At 34.7% G+C, this 24,143-nt stretch overlaps 2 protein-coding genes across 10 annotated transcripts in view; both read left to right on the plus strand.

The window, feature by feature from the left end:
* G2E3 (G2/M-phase specific E3 ubiquitin protein ligase) overlaps positions 1–3,884 on the plus strand; it is a 54,533-nt gene extending 50,649 nt beyond the window's left edge. For all 6 annotated transcript variants that reach the window (XM_038544383.1, XM_038544385.1, XM_038544384.1 and 3 more), the window contains one exon: positions 478–3,884. In XM_038544383.1, coding sequence (XP_038400311.1) covers positions 478–734 — 257 coding nt within the window. In that variant the 3' untranslated portion in view covers positions 735–3,884. The remainder of the gene's footprint in view (positions 1–477) is intronic.
* A 1,906-nt stretch (positions 3,885–5,790) lies between these two features.
* The window catches only part of SCFD1 (sec1 family domain containing 1), a 106,378-nt gene continuing 88,025 nt past the window's right edge, over positions 5,791–24,143 (plus strand). The window contains exons 1-6 of one of the 4 annotated variants that reach the window (XM_038544391.1): positions 5,791–5,914; positions 11,574–11,644; positions 14,301–14,389; positions 17,615–17,705; positions 22,164–22,286; positions 23,597–23,684. In XM_038544391.1, the coding sequence (XP_038400319.1) occupies positions 5,857–5,914; positions 11,574–11,644; positions 14,301–14,389; positions 17,615–17,705; positions 22,164–22,286; positions 23,597–23,684 (520 nt within the window). In that variant the 5' untranslated portion in view covers positions 5,791–5,856. The remainder of the gene's footprint in view (positions 5,915–11,573; positions 11,645–14,300; positions 14,390–17,614; positions 17,706–22,163; positions 22,287–23,596; positions 23,685–24,143) is intronic. The other 3 variants (XM_038544392.1, XM_038544393.1, XM_038544394.1) reach the window with 3 other exon arrangements.

A 24,143-nucleotide genomic window follows, 5' to 3' on the forward strand; every position in this document is an offset into this window, starting at 1 on the left:
GAGATTTATAATGGAGCATTAGCTATCTATAATCGTTCCATTTAATAGAGCGGGAAAAGATTTAACCTTGAATTGAAACTTCGTTTTTAGCCAGTTATTCAGTTGTTTTATACTGTTTAGTTTATCACTTTGCATTTGATGAACTAGCATATCAAATAGTGATGACCTAGAAATGGCTTAAAATTATTTTTACTATCATGCCCACTGACCTCTTGGATTATATGATAATTTTATCTTAGAGAAGACATTCAAATATATAATGAGTAGTTCAACTAAATGATTTTCTGAGTTATACTTTGAAGTTCAAATAAACATTTATTGAATGTACTGTTTTCCTGTTACTACACTTGACCTGGTGATTTATTTTGCCCAAGATAGATGTGAGAGTCTCTTAAATATTCCCTGTCTAGTTGGGAAACAATCTATGATGATAGTAATATATATAACACAGATTTTCTTTTCTGGTAAACTTTTCAGATGGTAAATCTGCAATAACAATGGAAGACCTTCTTATTTTTGCAACTGGTTGCAATTCCATTCCACCTGCGGGATTTAAACCCACTCCTTCAATTGAGTGCCTTCATATGGATTTTCCTATTGGAAACAAGTGTAATAACTGTTTAGCTCTTCCAATCACCAATACCTATCAAGAATTTCAAGAAAATATGGACTTTGCCATAAGAAACACTCTAAGACTAGAAAAGGAAGAAAGTTCTCATTACTTTGGACATTAAAATGTTTTGAACAAAGACATGCTTCTTTAAAAGCTGCTATTGATATTTTTTATTTCGGAAATCTGTCAATTTTTAAACAAACTTGTCAGCTTCTTGGCCCAATAAAATATACGATATGATCATAAAAGAATGTTTTGGCCATTTAAGCTAGAAAAATTTTTGTTAACATGTGCCAGTCAAAGTTGATGGTATTTTTCTATTAATATACATGTGTCATAAACTGTAATATAGTTTTAAGACAGCTTTACAGACTTTTTTCAAGTATACTAGCATGATATATATATATACACACACACAAGGAAAAAAACCTTATATTCACTGTTTCTCCAAATTAGGATTAGCTATACGATGCCACAATGATTTTTCTAGTTTTATGTAATCTTTGAGTTATTTCTTATTTTATTTCAAAGCATTAAATAGAAAAGCTAATTGATAAATCCTGTTATATGAATCAAAGGCATATTCTGGAGCATGTGTTATAAGCATTTTTTCAAGAATGGCACTAAATTGGTTAAAAATGTTTTTAAATTACTGGTTTATATTAAAACAGATCCACACTGCAATTAGATTATGCCTGATAGGAAGTATTATATGAGAAAGCAGAATTGCACAAATATTCTAGAACCTACGGAGATTCCATAGTCTTCAGAACACTTCCAAGGTGGAAAAATAGTTGAAAATACCTAAAAAAGTGTTTAAAGGCTTGGCTCTAAGCATAGGATTTTTTTTCTCTGTATCCCATGTGTGGTATTAAACCACATTATGTCTGATCCAGCATCATTTGGGTGTCTCAGTTATCTCTGTGGATTGCCTTTTGGTAGGTTTGAGTATTTGACAGTTATTTATTATCTAGTTGGTTGTATGATAGGTAAACTGGCACCATTGCATTATATAGTTGCCTTCTTTGCTCTTGAAAGATATGTTATTGTATAAGCAATGTAGAAATATGTAAGAGAAATACAGAATGAAAAACCCACTCTAATCTCACCATGCAGAATTACCTACCGTATTTCATTGTATCTTACTATAAACTACCTTTCCTTTCCTTTTAAGCTTTATTAATGTTACTAAAAGTCAAAGAATACCTAAAAGTAACAAGAAATCATGTAATAATGATTTGAAGATATATAGTCCTATAGTCATGTCCCCATGTTTATACTCTTGCAAAAGAAGAAAGTGGAAGTTTTATGTTCCTAATCTATTATCAAATATAAATGAGTTTTCCACCAAAGTAAATTTAAATTGGATGAGAGGTAAATCATTATGAGAAGTTGGACTTAACCACATTTTTTTTTTACTTATATACAAAGCAGGTATCAACTATAATCATAATCTCATCCTCTTTAAGACATCTTTAAATTATTGAAATTTTCAAAGAAAAACAACATAATACTGGTGATAGATCTAATACCAAAGGAAAACTAAAACATAATCCTGGTATAATTTTCTTTGTTATATATATTGACAGACCCAGCAAATTAAAGTTTCATTTTAACATGAAATTTTAAAGAACATTATACAAGGCATTTCTTTGTCTTGTCTTGAATTGTTAGATCATCAAAAGTAACTAAAAGATTAAGAGTTTTGAATATCTAATATAAACTTCAAATATGCCATACAGCTTTTATTCCAAAAGTGTTGATAAATTGGATATTTTTCAGTTATACCTAGTTTTTATAAAATTTAAAAAGCCAGTAAACCATTAGAAACCAAAAAATTAATTAAAGCTATTTTCTGGTCCTTTGTAGTTTTAATTTTTCCTACAGTGGTAATTAAAACTAATGAACATTCACACAGTTGTGGGTGGGGGGTGGTAGGGAAGCAATGTGCTTGGGTTGGCTATTAATAAAAACAGTTATTTCCGTTCTTCATATCATTATTTTATATGTAGACAGGGCCTTCAGGATAAGGTCTGATGTAAATAATAATTTAGGGTATTGACATTTTAAAGTGAAGCATACTCATTACAAAGCATTTTCTAGGTTTAAGGATGTTTCCATTAGCTTGATTTTTAGGTTAGTCTGTATAGTAAAGGAGAATCCTATAGGTTATTTATTTTCTGCAATGTTACTATGTCAAATGGTTAATATTGTGATATTCTTTTTCTATTCATTGTTCTAGCCAGTGCACAACTCTTATTGACATTGTTAAAGTAATTATGCTATAAAGTCTTATAAATGTATATTTGTATTTCTTAACTATTTCAATCCTCTAAATGCCATATATTTCGAGTTTGTTTTCTATTGCTCTCTACTGAGGAAAACCATAAAGTCATCTATTGTATATCTACTGTTAATCTTTGATTAGGTTTAAATTCATTGTTTTTAGACACTTTTTAAACCTTTTGGTATGGGAACTTCATTTGAAGGCCTTTTATACAATTCTTTACTATTCTTATGCTTCATCATTTTAATGCTTTAGTATTTAAGGTTAAAATTTCTTTAAAATGTCTCATCAGAAGCTGGGTTATGATTTTATACTTTATAATATTTAATTTCCATATTATGAATAAGCCATTATTTGGGTCAAGTAAAAAAACCTGAGTAAATCAGTCAAATCACTTTGACTTCTACTTTATGCCAAAACTTTTAATAATTTTTTCCTAAATTTATGGAAGCTATTGGAACTTTTGTATTCCATGCTGAATGCTAAGTAAAGGAGATAATAATAGGTAAGTTTTCTCCGTGACTTTGCCTTTAGTATTTAGTCATTATAAGAAAATGATTAGAACAAAATTATATTTTATGATATGTAATTCTTTTATATAGGGATTATCACATTCTTCTAGTTTTACAATAAGCTATTAAACTAGTGTTTATGCTTTAAGTAATGCAATACAAAGTTTTATGCATTCAAAGTAATGCAACACAAAGTAAAGAACACATTGAATAATGGATTACCTGAATGTATATGTAATTTAGAAAAATTTGGATTGTTTTGAAAAGACCCAATTTTCAGGTTCTCATTTTGACTGTTATCGTTTCCAATTGCCAAACATATTCCAATACCTACTGTATGCCAGGTATTTTGCTAGGTGATACTTGATGTGGCAGCCTATTCCCTCTCCCCTTTTTAAACAATTTCAGATGTAACCAGAAAACATGATACTTATAATGACGTTTCCTAAATAAATATGTTCATGCTACTAAATGTGAAGTGTTTACATGACCTAAATTAAATAACACGTTAGGATTTACTGAAGTTAAGATTCTGACAACATTAAATAGATAAAATATCTTTTTCATATTTGAGAGATCCTAGAAGAGTTGTTGGCTGACACCTGAGTACCTCTCTTGAATGAGCCTTTCTGAGGCATTCTGTGTTAAACTATTCCCTATTGGAAACGAATAAATTATTTAAATCAAAAATCAGGGTAGGTAGGGCCAGTTAAAAGTCTACAGATTAACTATCTGAAGCCATAGTTTGATTCTTCCTGATTCTAAGAGCGAATAACAAATTCCTTTCTCAGTCATGGCCTTACTGGAGTTGTCTACTGCCACCATTTTGTGGGGTGTTTGTTTTTTATGTCTTGTGCCCACCCCGTGTGCACTCCTTGGTCAGGACAGTTTTTATCATTTCATACATAGAAGCTGTATATAAATGGTAAACATTGGCTTAATGTTTTAGATTAATATAAGTTATAGTTTTGGGAAGAAATTTGTGATAGAACTGAAATGGTTAGCTAATTGATTTACATTTGAAAGTGAAAGTACCCAAATGAACAAGAATCTGCCCTCAGATGTTGGAAAATGGGAAAGTGTATATTTTACATTCCATGAAGACAGTAAAGTAGAACTTTCCCCTAGGGCAGGAGTTGTCATTTCTGTTTCATTGCAGTACACCTAGATCATTGGTGATTCCTTAAAAATACTCGATCAAAATAACACTGAAAAGAACAACAAATATTCCAATAGTAAATTTCTTGGTGAATATGCCAATTAGCTGTAAAAATGCAAGGATAGAATTCTTAAAGGTAAAAGTTCATAACTTTATCAACCTCCCTATTTTTCCCCACCCATCAGTCCCTAGAGGCCACTTTTTTTGTTTTCATGAATTAGACTTTTTTTTTTTTTTTAAGATCCTACATACATAGTTCATTTGATGCAGGAACAAACTCTTTCAGCTTTAAGATACAAGGTCTGAGACCTAATATATAACATGGTGACTACAGTTGATAACTGTATTGTATAATTGCAGTTTGCTAATAGATTTTAAATGTTTTCCACCAAAACGAAGATAAATATGTGAGGTAATGGATGTGCTAACTACATGGGGGAAACCTTTTCACAAAAGTGTTATATACATCTAGCAAATCATCACGTCGTAACTTTACGTTCCAAATTTTGTCAGTTCTACCTCCATAAAGTCGAAAAACTTTTTTAAATTAAAATAACTAAAATTAGTTATCAATAGCAGATACGTCTTGTCATCATACAGCTTCACCTGTACATTAGAATACCAGCTGTGTCTGCTATCCTCCCACACCCGTTAGGTGATTTTTGCAGTTACTTGAAGGAAAATAGGTATCAGTTTGCCGATTTGCACCTTTCTAGCTCCTGTGTTCATGTAGGTAAAACATTACCATAAAACTAGACCATTTTGCCTAACAGATGAGATTGAAATATCTGCCAGATTAGAGCAATGCTCCAAAACCGCCTGTTTCCCGGAAAGGGGGGGAGGGGCAAAGGGGAGACTTCTCTTGCTGCTCGGGGAAACAGAAATGAGCTCGCATTGAAACGCCTACTTTGTTCCTGGAGCTTCATTTACTTTAGTCCAGTGATCCTGAAACCCCTAGCTCAGTCTCAACATCTAAGACATCTGAAAACGACCAATTTGGTATTTATTACAAACCCCACGCTCCTCCCCAAGAGTTCGGCTTAAAGCAGCTACCATTTGGGAAGCTGTGGCTTCTTCATTAGGGTAACAACCCCGGTTCCCAGCTGGAAAGTAAACCCCACGAGGGGCTCGGGTGTGAATCCCCTGGGTCTCCCGAGTCCTGGGGAGAGCGGAAGCCGCCGCGATCCGGCCCCCGAGAGCCTCCCTCGGCCCCGCCCCGTGGCCTTTGCTTCCGGGGCAGTCGGGCAGCCACGTAATCGGGCTGTGCTCGCCAACCGGGCAGTGGATGGTGGGAGTCAAGATGGCGGCGCCTGCAGCGGCGAGTATTCGAGACAGACAAACCGGTACGATCTATTCCCTTCTCCCAGCGGTTTTCTGCCTGCAGTGGGGACATCCTTTGCCTGTCGCCCCGCCTGGGTCGCGGTGCGTGCAGCTTGGAGACGGCCTTCCAGAGGCTCATTCCAGGTCCTAGAGCATCGAGAGCCCCTCCCCTTTTGAGTTTTTAGGGAAGAGATGCCGGTAGCTTGAGAACCCGGCCCCTCTTACGTGGTTCAGAAGAAGGGGCTTCCAGGTGGGCAGTTTGCTACAGCCCTGCTCTTGCCCCTTTTCTACTGGGCCTTAGAAGGCCATCGCAAAAAGATCCGGCAGCTGGCATTTCTCCCCCTCTGTTGCTACCCATGAAGTCTCCGGGTTTGTTTCTCTGCGGGATTCAGTTCATTTAGTTTTAATGTTGGGAGTTTTCCGTTTTAACGCTTCCTCCACAATTACAAAATTTAGATATTCTTTCTGAGCAGCTTGCGTTCTGCCATTTCTCTTTGGGCCAATCTTTTGGGGGTACCTGAATAGAAATGCCTAGTGGTAAAGATTTCCTTCTTTAGTTCGCTGGAATGGAATTGAAGAATAGCCAAAAAACAGTGGATTAGTAGCTTTGTCATTTTAACCGTTTGACAGATTAGTATTTTAAAACTTTTAGTTTCATCCTCGATAGAGCAGTTATATAGCTTTCATTTGTACAGTGAAATGTTTTTTAAAAGTACAGATTTTTTCCCTTAAGCTTCGATATTTTTTCCGTCTTAGATATTTTGTTGTTCCTTATTTTTTGTAAACTTCTGATAAACATGGTTTATACCTGTTAGCTCCAAACCAACTAGCTAATTGGCCTGGAAGTTGGCAAGCTGTTCATTCTGAGGAGCTAATAGAATTTGTAAATGGTCCCTTGTATTATGTTCTTTTGCATGTTAATCTGAATTGGAAAATAAATGGTTACAATTGATATGGTTTACAGGAGGGGTTTTGGTTGTGCTTGATTCCTTCCTTTAGAATTCAGAGAAAAAATTAATAGACTTTAATCTAGTAACGACAGAGAGTGAATTTGGAATTGTGTTCTGCTTTTCCCATTAGATCATTTAGTATAAGCTATCAGATGAAGTTAGGCATAATTTAAGTAAGATTTGGGGAATACCTGCCACATATTTTATATGTAAGCAAATAGAAGCCCCACTTGTCTTTGCAGTATGGTTCTGACAGCTTAATGAAGCTCAATGAACTAGGTCATACTACATATTAAAACAACATAACAAGGACAGCTTAACCAATACAAAGGAGACTTTCCAAAAAAATGGAACTTGTAGTAATTTTTATATGAAGAAACTTTTTGGAATATTAAAATCTAGTATAATTTTGATTTCTGTGAAAATAAACCATTATAGTGAGATTTCACATTATAACTAGATAGTTGATGCCACATTAATCATTTATCAAATTGATACTCTAGTTGAGTTCTCTTATTTTCAGAGAAAGGTAAAACCCCATATGTGTTATAGTAGCAGAAGTAAACATTTCCCTGATGTTCCCCATATTCCCTGATGCATAAGAATATCCTGGGAAGTAGCTCAAAATCAATTCTCAAATATTCTAGATACAGGACACTGTGATACAGAGGAATTTGCAATCTATTTGGGTAGAGAATAGCTGATACTGAGCATTTAGTATAGCTAGGCATTGTTGTAAGTGATTTTACCAGTATTATTTTGTAGATGAGGAAACTGAGGTATAGAGAGGGTAACTAGCATGCCTGTTTTTTGCTTTGCCTGCTTGAAGAATATTTGTCTTTTAAAGGTCACCTTAAAAGTCATCTTGTTTGTGAAACTTTCCTGAAACACTCCCCTCTTTATTCTCACCTTTAGTTCAACTGGCAAAGTCCTGTTACCGTAGTCTTTCATGCATGCCTCCTCTTTGGTGGTTCTTGTTCACCATCCCCACTTCTCAACATTGGAAAGCCACACATCAACTGCTTTCTCTCTTGCAGTGATCTCATGTGGCCTCTTGGCTTTAGGTACTATAAATATAGTACCAAAATATCGTAACAAAATATAGTAACAAAATATCGGGGACTCCAGGGGAGCTCCAGTGCTGGACACTCACAGGCATTCAAGCAGAATTACTTTGAAGGCTACGCTAGTGTTTGATTTTTAATAGTTTTTTTCAATCACTGACTTACTGATCTAGTTTTCCGTATATTTGGGTAATTATCAAGTAATCTGAAACATTTGGCTGGAATATACAACACTTTTGGCCTAAAAATTATCATCAGTTGCCACAGTAATTCTTACACTGTAACCAAAGACAGTTTTTAAAAGGAAACACCTTTCCACAGACCTATTCCTGGGTTATTTTTCGTACTACTTTTTCTGTCTTACCTGGAAATAATTTACAAAAATAACTTCCTGAAATTTGCACTATATGTACATATGCTATATTATGCTAGTATACTAGGACAGAGTTGCCAATTAGCGGATATGGGTGGATAGAGTTCCTCTGAACTCTTAGATTTGATCTAAGCAATTAGATCAACTCTTAGTTGCTTAGATCACCATGTCAACTCCATCCTTGTAGATAGTTGCTCAGGTCAAAGCTTTTAAGGTTTCTTCACTTCTCTTTTTCATATCCCATATCAGACCTGTGGGTAAATCTTATCAGCTCTACTCTGAAAATATATCCACAATATGACTATTGTTACTGTTATCACACAGGTCCACAATACTATGAATTTTTGCAGTGACCTCTTATTTAGTCTCCTTGCTTTTATATTCTTGTTCTTCATTTTTCTTCACACAGTACCAAAGTGTCAATACATATTTGTCACCTTTTGCTCCGAATTCTCCAGCAGCTTCCCATTTCAATCATGGTATAAGCCAAAATAATCTTACAGTGGTCTACAAGGCCCTATATGATCTGCTCCCCCCTTAACTTTCTGACCTCACTTCCCTCTTACTCTCCCCTTCCCTTGAACACACCAGAATGCTCCCACTACAGAGCCTTTTTTGTTGCCTCTTTTTGGAATATGCTTTCAGAGATATTTGCATGGTTCCCTGCTTCACCTCCCCTAGACCTTTACTTAAATGTTACCTTCTTAGGAGGCCTTTCTTGGCTACCCTATTTAAAATTACACTGCAACTCTCTTTTCCCTCTGTCCTTTGTTTTTCTCCATACCACTTACCATGATCTCACATGCCATGTGTTTAAACTTACTTTGTTGTCTTTTTCCAACTAAAATGAAAGCTTCTTGAAAAAGGTCATTTTTTTTCTTCAATCTGTTGTGTTTAGTGCCAACAGCTGGAGCAGTGTCCAGCAGATAGTAAACAATCATTAAACATTTGTTGAATGAATAGTAAGTATAGTTGATCATTATAGCAAATGAGTGACGAAAACATTCCAGGTAAGGGTGAAACTACATTAACCAAGTTTTGAACTGTAGATGGTATGTTTAGGGTCAGTAAAGAAAACTGGATTACCTTTTAAAAAAAAAAAAAAAAAAAAAAAAAAGAAAACTGGATTACTATTTCAGTTAAAAGCAATGATTTAAGACTTTAAGGAGTTACTCTGATGAAAGTAAAATTATATTCTTCCACATTTTTTTTTTTTTTAAGATTTATTTATTTATTCATGAGAGACACAGGCAGAGGGAGAAGCAGGCTCCATGCAGGGAGCCCGACGCGGGACTCGATCCCAGGTCTCCAGGATCAGGCCCTGGGCTGAAGGCAACACTAAACTACTGAGCCAGTGAGCCCCCCGGGCTGCCCTTTTTTTTCCCCCACATTCTTTAAACATAGGCCCTATACTTCATTAACAAACCCACTGTGTCAAAATCTCTGTTAAGATAGCCAAGGGTCAGAGCTGAAGAAACTTGCCTAGATGCGACTGAGAAGGCAAATGCGGGAATATCTGCTGAGCCTGGCTCTAGAGGACTCTATACACCTGGGATTCACATGCAGTCCAAACTGTAGTTTTTTCTAGTTGTCCTGTGTCAAGAATGTGAACAGCTATTCCCAGAAACAAGATTTTTCTACCTGTTGGCCATGGGTGCCAGGGTGGTGATGCTTGGAAGTGGGAGGAGGAACTCATTAAAGTTCAGTGCGCAAGTTAATTCAGCAGCACTCTGTGTGCCTCTTATGTTATTTCAGGTTTAAGTACCAAAATGTTTTTTGTGTATGTTTATGTGTTTCTCATGTAATAACATCTGTAAGCTTTTGAAGCAGCTATAAGTTATTAGCCGTGTGTGTGTGTGTGTGTGTACCTATATATAGGCATTAGCTACTAACATTTTACAAAAAAATCATGTATGTATGCACAAAGATACTATTTTTACATATACTGTAAGTAGTATATAGTATTACATATTATATAGGTAGGAGTTTGACTTGTAGCTTATTTTGCATCACTTAAGAAAGCCTAATACAAACGCTTTTAAAAATCAACCAAGTAGATTACGGGATTGGCAATCTTAATTAAATTACCTGAGTAACACCCTTCCTTGAATATTGACATTCTCAGCTTTACATAGAAGTATATTGAGATTTTTAATTCCCTTAGAAAAATTTCTGAATCTACTATGACACATAAGGATGAGCAATAAAAACCACAAAGTGCAGTAACATATAGAACATAATTGCTTTGATTTTAGAAACAGTATATTTTCTTAGCAAGTTATCTACCCTATCTATGGGAAAGTCTCGCCTTTCCCATGGAGCATGTGATATTAAACAGTACAACTTTTCAGTGAATCTGATGAGATAAATTGGTCACAAAATGTACTACAAGATAACTACAACATAGACTTGCTGTATGAAGGTTTTGTATATGAACCACTTAAATATATTATACATAATTTTTGTTTTTCATGTGATTCTGGTCTTTGCTTTCAGCAAATAGACAACAGCTCTAGTTATCTATTGAGACTACTGCAAGTTTATAATTGATAAAATTTCTTTTTGCATCTATGTAAAACATAAGATAGGGAAATGTCTGTTCATGTCTTCTGCCCATTTTTTAATTGGATTATTTGTTTTTTGGTTGTTGAGTTGTAGAAGTTCCTTATATATTTTAGATACTAAACTTTTATCATTTGCAGCTACATGGATGGAGCTAAATACTATCATGCAAAGTGAAATAAGTCAGAGAAAGATAAATACCATATGATTTCCCTAATATGTAGAATTTAAGAAACAAGACATGCAAAGGAAAAAGAAGACAAGCCAAGAAACAGACTCTTAACTATAGAGAACAAACTAAACCAAGGGGCAGTGGGTGGGTGAAATAGGTGAAGAAGATTAAAGAGTACACTTACCATGATGAGCACTGAGTAATGTATAGAATTATTGAATCACTCTATTGTACACCTGCAACAAATGTAATACTAGATGTTAACTATAGTGGAATTAAAATTTTTAAAACCTTTTAAAAAATGTAGTTTGGGATTGTCAGGAGGAATGAAAAAGGCTTCTTCCTGAACATTTTTCACATTTTCATCTGGGGACAGAAAAATCTCAAACACTTGCCAATTAGCTGTTGATGGAATGGTCTTACAAAGTCTGACCCTGATTAGTCAGTTTTACTGGGATGACTTTTGCATTTTGTTTTGAGGTGGTAAGTAATAAATGTGGGGGACATTGAATGAAATCCGGAAAAACAATGATAATATTTAATAAGACTTTTCATTTCCAGTGGCTTTGAAGCGTATGTTGAATTTCAATGTGCCTCATGTTAAAAATAGCACTGGAGAACCAGTATGGAAGGTAAGAGACTTTATTTTAAAAGAGACTGTTTTCCTTTTTCTTGGCCCTTACTGCTTGTCATCGGAGGGAATTTCTTATTAATGCTGAACATCGCACATTTTAGTTGTAATGCGTGAATAGTTTATTTAACATGGTTTCTTTCTTCCTTTCTTTTTTGAGAGAGAGAGAGTGAGCGAGCACAAATGTGCAAGCAAGCAGTTGGATGGGGCAGAGGGAGAGAGAATCTTAAGCAAGCTCCAAGGTCAGTGAGGAGCCCAACGTAGGTCTCTCACTACTCTGAGATCATGACCTGAGCCAAAATCAAGAGTTGCATGCTCAACCAACTGAGCCACCCAGGTGCCTCTTAACATGAATATTTTTAATAAACACTTTATGAAGAGAGACAGGCAAGGATAGTAATACTCATCTAGGGAATCCAGCTGATCTCTTGGTCCCTCACTGGTAAGTCTTTACTCTGATTGATGTTATATTCCTTAGCTTTGCAAGTCCAGAATTTGGATCTTGGAGGCTTGTCCAAGGTTAGGCAGATTCAGAGGGGGGCTGGCCCATTTTAACCAACTCATGAAAGAGTGATCTGTAAACCGGAATGCCAGTAATAAACTGGCATTTATGATATATAAAACTGTCAGTGAAATTGTTAATTGGACCAGAAAGCAATCTGTAATCGTTGTCCTTTGAGAAATGCTGGAGAACCTTTAAAAATTCATGTCCTTTGAGCTGCTTCATTCTAAACTTCCTACTGTCTTTCTTCAAGGAGATTAGAATACAGCTGATTACTTGTATACTTAGTAGTTTATAGTCACTTTATACTTCTTTTTTGATAATAATTGAGAACATGTCAACCTAATTACTATTACAGGTGTTTTGAAAACTGATGAGTCCTTACAAGTCTTTTGGATTAACTCTCAAAGTGGTTAAAGTCATCTATTTTGAATTCATAGGTTAAGCTTCAGAGTATCCTCTAATTTTTGCCTTCATTCATTTGTGGGCATCCTCTTATTGCCCTTTGCATTAACAATGCTATTTATTGTTTCTAAATCGTGAATTAAGCTTTTGCATTAAATAGCTTGAGAATTTCTTGGGTACAGATTCATGTCAAATTCTCTCCCTTCCCATTACTTCTATATTACAAGATTAATAATACAAATATACTGAGACTTTTGAGAGATGAAACATCCAACCTCTTATAGCTAGAACAGAAGAGTTTTAGCTTTTCCTTTTTTTTTTTAAGATTTTATTTTTAAGTAATCTCTACACACAGTATATTAAGAGTTGCAAGTTCTTCCTTTTGAGCCAGCTAGATGCCCTAAGTTTTAGCTTTTCTAATGGAAATTCTGGCATACAGGAAAAGCATATTTTTATGAAAGGATATTTCATCCTGTCATTAACATTTTCTTATTCCATAAAGAATTATTGAGATAGTTATGGAAAACCACTAATTGAAGTTTCTCTTGTATTTGCCTTAACTGTAAAACTAATTTTGAGTTAGAAGACTCAAGAGTTCGGGACAGCACAGGTGGCTCAGCAGTTTAGTGCTGCCTTCGGCCCACGGCCTGATCCTGGAGTCCCGGGATCTAGTCCCACATCGGGCTCCCTGCATGGAGCCTGCTTCTCCCTCTGCCTGTGTCTCTGCCTCTCTCCCCCCGCCGCCCCCCCCCTCCCGTCTCTCATGAATGAATAAAATCTTTATAAAAAAAAAAAAAAGAAGACTCAAGAGTTCTTACTACTACTTTAAAGATGTCAGTTTTAATATTTTAGAATGTGAAGAAATGTATGTGACAAAATAAGGCTAACAGGTACTCTTGAGGGACTTAATTTTTTTTAAAGATTTTATTTATTTATTCATGAGAGACACAGAAAGAGAGGCAGAGACACAGAGAAAGGAGGAGCAGGCTCCATACAAGGAGCCCAATCACTCTCTGAGCCAAAGGCTGCGCTCAACCACTGAGCCACCCAGGTGTCCTAAGGGACTTAACTTTTTAAACGAGTATCTTATTTAATCCCTGATACTTAAATTACCAAATTTTCTTTACACTTGTTACACATTAGGTTTGAGAGGGACTAATTTGTAAAATTTCTCTCTTTAGAAAGGATATATGCGAACTCAGTGAGGAAGTGTATGTGACTTTGTATGTTTAAAGTCCTTTATTACAGCATAAGATGAATATTTTATAGTTTCTAGTATGCTTTTTTATCCTAGAAAAATATTTTAGGAGAATAAATTTATGTAATATTGTTTTAGCCTAAATGATCATGCTTTTAAAAATAAATTATGACATGAATGGACATTTTGGTAAATGATAGAAAATATTAAATTGAGGTAAGTATAAGAGTTCAGCATACATTGGGGAACCTGGGTATCTCATTTGGTTGAGTGTCTACTTTTGGCTCAGGTCATGATCTCAGGGTCCTGAGATCAAGCCCCAAGGCAGGCTCTCTGCTCAGCGGGGAGTCTACTTCTCCCTCTTCTCCCTCTCTGTGTGCATTCTCTTTCTCTCTCAAATAAATAAATAAAATCTTTCTTTTAAAATTCAGCGTACATGATTTACCAAAATAAATTATACTTCAACATTGTCTTAATATGCATTCTTCATCAGCTGTTCACTGATAATGATGTTTCAAAAACACTATTTTTTTTAAATTTTATTTTAACTAGGTGCTCATTTATGACAGATTTGGCCAAGATATCATCTCTCCGCTGCTGTCTGTGAAAGAGCTGAGAGACATGGGAATCACTCTGCATCTGTGAGTTTTAACATATTTGTAATAATGCTATTTGTTTTCAGATACATTATTAGAGGATACTTTTGGCCACGCTGAAATCAAATGATTAAGGGACATTTATGGAGAAAATAATATTAGGATATTAGGTACAGTACTTGTATAAAACAATTTTTTTCACATATTGCCTTTTATCTAACTATTCTGAAGTTAAAAATAATTCTCAATCTGAGGCTTTATAATTTCAGAATTTAAATTTTCTCTCTTGTGTCTTTTCGTATAGACTGGTTTACCCTCTTATGTGAAGGAAAAGAACTGGTTATGTTAAGATCTCTTCCATCTCTGGAAATTTTTTATTCCTTCAATTTAAATATACTTTTTAAATAGAAGAATATCTAAATTAGGTTATCATTATATGAAAAATGTAAGTCTCTGTGATACAATGCAGTTGATCACCAAAGGAACTATGTTGCTTCTTAATACTGACTGAATTTGATTATATTACTTCTGGTATGTTTGATAAATAAATTGCATTGCTTTGTAGACTTAGCTGAATAGAACGTTTGGAGAAGGGCTGTATTCATGTATACATACTGATACTTTATGTACTGAAGGAGTCCAGTTTTAAGATATCCTATCCTATTTGCTTTTTGTTCTATTTATGATGTTATAACCAAGTTCCATTCTATTGTTATATTGGATTGAAATGTGCTCTTTTAGTGGCAGTGTGGTTTTAGATTTCCAGTTAGTAACATATCAGAATGTGATTAAATTCTTTAATTCTTCAATTTTATGTTAAGCATTTGTTTGAAATTAGTAGAATATTATATTGCATTCATTCCACAATGTATTTTTTCACTTTTTTATATTTCTGAAATTAGGATCTATCTTCTAATTAATGCTATGTAATGATTAAATTGGCAGCATTTTTCTGCCAATTTTAACAGAAATTATTTTAATATGTTTTAAAATTGATAGCACCTTAGGTTTGATGAAATATGCAATACAAATTTTCCTTTCATTTTTATTTCAGACTTAAAATACAAATTTGTTGTTGGTAATGTGTTAATTCTTATTACCTGAATATTTAGCTTAATGCCATCCTTGAAAATGATGGTTTATTAGGACACCTGGGTGGCTCAGTGGTTGAATGTCTGCCTTTGGTTCAGGTCGCGATTCTGGAGTCCTGGGATCGAGTCCTACATCAGGGATCCTGCTTCTCCTTCTGCCTATGTCTCTGCTTCTCTGTGTGTGTCTCTCATGAATAAATAAATTTTTTAAGTGGTGGTTCCTTAATAAGCATTAATTACTATTGCTGCCTTACTGATTAACTCCTTTATTTTACTAATAAAAAGATTAAAGTTTATAGAGTTTAAGTGATCGTCCCATGATTGGACAGCTAGTTAATAGCAGTGTTCAAACTGCTTGACCCTGGATTCTGTACCTGTTTGTCTTCTGAACCATAATGGCTTAGTAACAGTGACTAACAGATGTGAGGCTTTAATACTTCCTTAAAGGGTAACAAGGCAGTATGCCAGTTTGAGAGTAATAGATTCTTTCTGCCCACCTGTTGCTGTTGTCACCAGAATATAAAAAAAATCACACAGCTACCCTTGTAAATTTCTGTGCACAGTACCTCTGACTGTCTTCCCTATCTGCTGAAGAATGCTTCATCAAGTATTCTATGCTCTGCAAGCTAGTTTAGGCTGATTTGTAGGAAATAATAATTAAAGCTTTCCAGAACATGAAATGGTTCATGTTCATGGTGGTTGTAGCTCTTCAGGCAGTTGGACAGCCAACATAAGATAATAACCAATGGCTGTCATAACAGTGTAATCTTTCTGGTGTCAGTAGCAGTAGTTAAACAGATAGAAAGAAGTTCCAGCTTCCAGAAGTGGCAGTCTCTTTCACTCTCATCTTTATAGAAAGGTGACTACAATATCATGTATGGAAGCATGTATAGGAAGATTGTATATAGAATATTGTTCATAGAAGGATGATGAGAATATTGTACAAATACCATGTTAGTCATATTTCCTGATATAAGCATAGCAGAAGCTTAACAGTGAAAAATAAAGACATTTTGTGACTTGATATTGTGGTATTTGAATCAGTATACTCCCTGAATTGTTGAAGAAAATGATCAAGTGATAAAATCTATGAGATACTTAGGTGATCTCTTGTGCATTCTCTTATGATGCAATAAATACAAACAAAATAGATTATCTTAAAGTTTTAAGGAAGCACTCATAAATCTTTCATTTAAAAATTATATTTGATTTTATTTATGGTTAATTTTTTTCATTGTTTTGTTTTTAAAAATTTTATTTATTCATGAGAGAGAGAGGCAGAGACACAGGCAGAGGGAGAAGCAGGCTCCGTTCAGGGGAGCCTGATGTGGGACTCCATCCCAGGACGCCAGGATCACAACCTGAGCTAAAGGCAGATGTAATGCCACTGAGCCACCCAGGCGTCTCTCTTTCATTGTTTTTAAAGACTCTTCCAGCTTTCTGTTATCCCTTTTAGAGAACTGCACTTTCCTCCCACCCACCCTCCTCCAGCCATATTTCTGTGAAAACTGTAAATAAATTGATATTCAATGTACTTTAGTTCTTCTTCAGGAAGAATATTGGTATTAGAAATAAGGTGATTTGGGTGCCTGCATGGCTCTGTAGGTTTAGTATCTGCCTCCAGTTCAGGTCAATATTCTGGGGTCCTTGGATGGAGTTCCACATCCGGCTCCCTGCTCAGCAGGGAGTCTGCTTTTCCCTCTCCCTCTGCTCCTCCTCCTACTTGTGATCTCTCTCAAAATCTTTAAAAAACAAAAGAAAGGAAATAAGGTGATTATAATAGAAGAGATGAAGACTGACATTAGGATCTTACTAATAAATAATACTAGCACTGATATAAGTTTAAAACTGGATTAAGTGATTAATTAATTTAATCCCTGGGTGGCTCAGCAGTTTGGCCCAGGGCATGATCCTGGAGACCCAGGATCGAGTCCCGTGTTGGAGCCTGCTTCTCCCTCTGCCTGTGTCTCTGCCTCTCTCTCTCTCTCTCTCTCTCTCTATCATGAATAAATAAATAAAATCTTTAAAAAAAAGAAGATTACTTGCAGCAGGAGCTTTTAGTGTACTGATCCTTCTCCCTGAACTGGTTAATTCCTAGTTTGAGAAATACTGTTTTAAACTATATTTTTAGATAAGTGATTAAGAAAAAAGTGAATTTTATGTTCTTAATATCTTTTAGGCTTTTGCACTCTGATCGAGATCCTATTCCAGATGTTCCTGCAGTGTACTTTGTAATGCCAACTGAAGAAAATATTGACAGAATGTGCCAGGTAATATAAGTTGTTTTCCTGACCCTAGAATGTGGAAACAGGTTTTTTCCCCCCAAATTTCTTAGATTTCCAGTGTGAAAAATTAGAAATTGCCTTACCCAATTTCCCACTTTGATTTTTGAGACTATCTTTGAATTTTAAAAGACTGAAAGATTTAAAATTTTTTGGCTGTAGAAGCATATTAAGAGTTAGCCTGGCTTTAAAAAACAGAAAATTTAATACATATATATTTTTTTATTAAAGTTTTTTTTTTTAAGACTTTATCTGTTTATTCATGAGAGACATAGGCAGAGGGAGAAGCAGGCTCTCTGCGAGAAGCCTGAATGTGGGACTCGATCCCAGAACCCTGTATCATGACCTTAGCCAAAGGCAGATGCCCAACCACTGAGCCACCCAGGCATCCCTAAAGATTTTATTTATTTATTTGAGAGAGAGCACAAGCAAGGGGGAGGGTCAGAGGGAGAGGGAGGGTGGGAGGGAGAAGCAGACTCCCCACCGAGCAGGGAGCCCAATGCAGAGCTCAATCCCAGAACCCTGGGATCATGATTTCATGACCCAAGCCAAAGGCAGGTGCTTAACCAACTGAGCTACCGAGGCACCCCAGAAAATCTAACTCTATTAACTTTAAAACTAGGGTTTTATTTTTCTAATATAATAGGAAGTTCGGGAGTAGGAAGCCCAAGCTTGTATAGTAGTTTTATGAAGTAGTCAAAGACCCTGGCTCCTTCTGTCTTTCTGATGTTTCCTTTGGTTTCTCATTTTGCATTGTCTTGATTGGTGCTTCCTAGAACTACGTGGCAGCTGAGACCAATTTTACATCTATGTTCAAAGCAAGAAGGGGGAAATAAACTATTCCAGTCCCAATTGTTTGTTTTGATGAGGAAAGCAAAGATTCCCCAGAAGCTCCCAGAAGACTCATTTATTTATGTTTCACTGGATAGAATTAACTTCAAAAGAGGTTGCAAAAGTTAATATTTAGATGAGTATATTGTCCCCAAACAAAATCTGGATTCTTTTAGCAAGGAAGGGGGGGGAAATGTGTATTAAATAAGTAGTTAATAATGTCTGCCACAGACTCAGAAGCATCTCATTACTGACTATTGAATCAAATTACTGCAGTTGGCCCTTGAACAACACAGGTTTGAACTACACAGGTCCACTTATAGGAGGCTTTTTTATGGTACTCTAAATGTATTTTCTCCCTTATGATTTTTCCTAATCTTTTCTCTAGCTTATTTTATTGTAAAAATACAGTATATAATATATATACATACAAAATATGTATTAATTGACTGTTTATGTTACATTAAGGCTTTTGGTCAACAATACACTATCAGTAGCTAAGTTCCTGGGGAATCAGAAGTTAAACGCAAATTTTCAACTGTGCAAGGTGTCAGTGCCTCAGCCCCATGTTGTTCAAGGATCAGCTGTATTTAAATTGTTAGCAAAGGTCACATATTTTGTGTCCTTTTTAGCTGATGATGCCCAGCTTTCTCTTTTATCTTCCATAAACCTTACTTTGCCATTTTTTTAAAGAGATAGGATTTATCAGCCCCTTCCACATTTGTGGCTATTATGAAAAATGCTATAACATATAATAACCTTATAAACATTTGTACATATTTCTGTGTATATATTTTCATTTTTACCCGTTTGGCTCTTATATTTAGATCTTTGATCCAGTTTTTATATATGGTACAAGATAGACATCCAGCTTCATTCTTTTGCATGTTACCCAATTGTCCTAGCATCGTTCACTGAAGAGATTATTCTTTCTCCCATGAATGGTCTTGCCAGTTTTATTGAAAATTAATTAACAGTAGATACCTTGGTTTATTTTGGACTCTCAGTTCTATTCCACTAATCTCAATATCTGTCCTATACCAGTACCACACTGTCTTGACTACTCTTGCTCCGTAGCAAGGTTTGAAATTGGGAAGTTGAGTCTTCCAACTTACAGTCTTCGTTTTCTAGATTTTTTTTTTTTTGGCTTCTCTAGGTCCCTTGAGTTTTCATATTAATTTTAGGATTAGGTTGTGAATTTTTTCTTTTATTCATGAGAGACACAGAAAGAGGCAGAAACATAGGCAGAGGGAGAAGCGGGCTCCTCACAGGGAGCCCAGTGTGGGACTCAGTCCCCGGACCCTGGGATCACGCCCTGAGCCGTAGGCAGGTGCTTAACTGCTGAGCGACCTAGGCATCCTTAGGTTGTGAATTTCTATAAGAAGCTACTTGGAGCTGATGGGGATTACATTGAATCTATAGATCAATTTGATGAATATTATTATCTACAATATTAAATTTTCTAATCCATGAACATGGAGTATCATTTTATTTATTTAGATCTTTAATTTCTCTCAATAATGTTTTATAGTGTACAGATAAAGATTTCACACTTCTTTTATTAAATGTATTCATATTTTTAATGCAATATTGAATTTTCTTAATTCTGTTTTTTATTTATATACTTGAATTGAGCAATTGCATATATATCATCATAGATATATATGTTGATCTTACATCCTACAACCTTGTTCAGTTTCTGTGTCCTTTTGAAATGTCCCCATCATTCTTTGACCACTTGTTTACTTTGGGGCACAGTAGGATTTTTCAGTCTCCTCTCCTACTTACTCTGTCCTAGCCTGAGATTCAGCCATTTATCTAAAGAGTCTGGTTGTTTTTTGTAGAGAATGGTATTTAGAAATCAGCAACTGAGAATAAGGTGTATTCATTGCTACAGTTCTTAGGATATCTTAATGGACAGAACTAGGAAATACATACATATATATATGCGTGTGTGTATGTGTGTGTGTATATAAATATATATGTATATACACACACACACTTTTATATCGATATTCAACTCTAGAAATCTTTCTCTCTCTAGGTAAAAAGACATATAGTAAATATCCAAAACTGTTTCATTTCAGAAATATAGGTTCATCCTAGTTTTTCTCTTTTTCCCTCTACAAATCTGACAGTAAGAAACATGACTCCCAATATATTCAACATACTTATTTTTTCATTCCCCTTAATTCTCAATCCTTTATCCTTTTTTTTTTTTTAAGATTTTATTTATGACAGAGTACAAGCAGGGGGAGTGGGAGAGGGAGAAGCAGACTCCCCGCTGAGCAGGGAGCCCAATGCAGGACTTGATCCCAGGACTCTGGGATCATGACCTGAGAGGAAAGCAGATGCTCAACCAACTGAGCCACCCAGGCGCCCCCTCAATTCTTTATCCTTTAACCAATCCCCTAACGTTTCTTAAATCACTACTCTGCTCAGCAGCCTTCCTCACACAAGCTCCAAACCCTCAGTTTTTCACACCTAAAGATCTCTAATACCAGATGTATCTTAAAATTGATGATGTGTTACAGAATTTTATTGGCCACATTAATTCTTTCTTGGTGTTACATAATGGTACCTCTTTCAATCAACACTATCTTAGGTTCAAAGAAATAGAGGCATACCTTATTTTATTGAGCTTACAAGTATTGCACTTTCTGGAAATTAAATGTCTGTGGCAACCCTGCATCTATCAAGTCTGTCAGTGTTGTTTTTCCAGTAACATTTGCTTAGTTTGTGTTTCTGTGTCATATTTTGGTAATTATCACATTGTTTCAAACTTTTTCATTATCATTATGTTTGTTATGGTGATCTGTGAGCAGTAATAACTTGCTGAAAGCTTGGATGATGGTTAGCATTTTTTAGTAGTACTTTTTCATTAAGGTATATACTGTTTTTTTAGACATAATGCTATTGCACACTTAATAGACTGCAGTATTGAGTGAACATAATTTTCATAGGCACCAGGAAACCAAAAGATTATTTTGACTCACTTTATTATGTTTGCTTTATTGTGGGGTTTGGAATTGAATCCTCAGTATATCCAAGGTATGCTTGTCTGGTTATTTAGATTCTATTTGCCTAGGGTTTAAGAAGAAGTAAACTGGATTTAAGAATTAGCATAACTTTAAATTATACTACTTTTGCATGATTGAGAACTAATGCTTCTGGAATTGGTCATTGGAATTATGTCTGAACAGCGAAGGAAGTATGTTGTATTATTCTATGACCGGAGCTGTAGAAAATAGTATCTGCAAAATATAATAAGCATTTTACTATTTGAGAGAGAACCATTTCTGGATATTTTTAAGGAAAATACAGATATACTCTTTCAAGCAGTTTTATGTGATTTTGTAATTAATAGAATTTTATTGATAATATAGATCATAGCTTTATTAATATATAGGTCCATTATTTCTGGCAACCAAGTAACCAAGGTTTCTTCATGACTTTTTTCTCTTGGGATATTTTTTGATTGCCTTTTGCATAATCCATCTTTTAAATACATATATTATCCTCCAAAATCTCTCTCTTACAGTTATCTAAAAGATTTTCATTTGTGGTCATCCTTTATACTTGCCCATAAGAATGAAGTATTCATTATATTTATAGGATCTGCGAAATCAACTCTATGAATCATATTATTTAAATTTTATTTCTGCTATTTCAAGAAGTAAACTGGAAGATATTGCAAATGCAGCATTAGCTGCCAGTGCAGTAACACAAGTAGCCAAGGTAAGAGATTTTGGTTGACTGATGACATTTTGTTAATGTAAAATTTAGCATATTCTGAAACCTGTTAATTGACTTAGATGCCTAATTTACAGAGGACCAGATCAACCTAAGAAATATTTAGACTCAATGTTTTTAGAAAAAGTTCTAATAATGCAAATTATTACAATATGGAGTAGGCAAAATAAACCAAATTGAAGGTGCCTATTATTCAATGAATTTGAAAGATAAAAATAAAACACTGCATTGGTCTTTGTTTTAGGCTAGGACTTGTATAATCTTTTTAGCTTGACTCAAAAATAGTTTGACAGTTGTGTTGTTATAAATTATGCTAAAAATATATTGATATTATTTTATTTACATATAATCACTATAGTCACCACACTATCTTCAGATCTTACTTAGAAGAGAGAATCCAAAGAAGTTATATTGCGTATTATAACAAAGAAGGAACTTACAGCAGGCCAGCAGTTCTACATCACAGTTACTTTTTAGATAGATTCAGGTTAGTATAAATAAGTCTGTAAGTTTATTCTTAGTTATAATCCTACATGTGCCCTGTGCTTCTTGAATTTGAACAAGACGTGAAATTCTAGAGAATGATATAGGACAAATAAAAGACTAAGCAACTATATGTATTGTTCTTTTCAAAGTTTATCATTAATTTTACATAAGTAATGCAAATAGTTGTGTTTGTTTAAATAAATTCAGTCTATTTTAGGGATTTTTAAAAAATTTTTTCCTCTGATTTGTACTTCTAAAGAACTAGTGTAGCTTTTTTCCCCCTTATAAGTATTCATGGTAGAAAAATAGTTACTATGGCTTTCTTAGGAAGTGTGATTAAAATGAATATAAAAATTGTGATTTTTTTTTTCTTCAAAACTGATATACATTCTCATCCCAACCACAGTTTTTCTTTTTTTTTCTTTCTTTAACCACAATTTTTCAACAAATTTTTATATCTTAAATTTTGTTTTCTGAAAATATTACTCCCCTTCTTGATAATTTATTGCCCAAAAGCTTGTTTATATTCCTTTTTAGTATTAACTCCTCATTCTTACCTGAGGCAATCTGGTACATAGTGTAATTTTTAGTTATTGAATATAATTATAATTTCCATTTTTACCATTGGTTGACTAAATCAAACTAAATATGCTTTCAGTATTGTAAAATTGGGACACCTGACTGGCTCAGTTCGTAGAGAATGTGACTCTTGAATTCAGGGTCATAAGTTCAAGCTGTACATTGGGCATGGAGTCTACTTAAAAAATGTATTGTAAAATTGACTTGTAAACCTTTTCCTTTGTTTCTAGGTTTTTGATCAGTATCTCAATTTTATTACTTTGGAAGATGATATGTTTGTATTGTGTAATCAAAATAAGGAGCTTGTTTCATATCGTGGTATGTAAAACAGGAATATTATCATTTGTTGTTAACAAAATGAATGATGTACTATATTAAAAGAAAAATAGCATGTTTAGTACAATCAAAAGGCAGTTTGTTTACAGCAATAGAACTCTACAAGATTTTTTAAAGCACACAAAACAAACCTTAGACTGAATTCTGTCACAGATAAGCAAGATGTAATAAAGTTGTTTTGTAAGCTTGATGAAGTACCAATTCTCTGACCTTATATGTACCACATAGCAGCTTGCATAAGTGGTTCTTTCATGGCAAGTAAAATAGTATTTTAGTAGTAGGATTCAATGAATCTTCTAGTAGTTTGACTCTTGGACAAGATTAACTTACTCTGCTTCTCTGCATTAGTTTCCTCATCTGTAAAGTGAGGATAGTGATACTATCTACCTCATAATAGTTTTTGTGGAAATTAAATGGATTAGTGTATGTAAAATGCCTTTC

Source organism: Canis lupus, chromosome 8 (genome assembly GCF_011100685.1).
Source record: "Canis lupus familiaris isolate Mischka breed German Shepherd chromosome 8, alternate assembly UU_Cfam_GSD_1.0, whole genome shotgun sequence".
Taxonomy (NCBI): domain Eukaryota; kingdom Metazoa; phylum Chordata; class Mammalia; order Carnivora; family Canidae; genus Canis; species Canis lupus.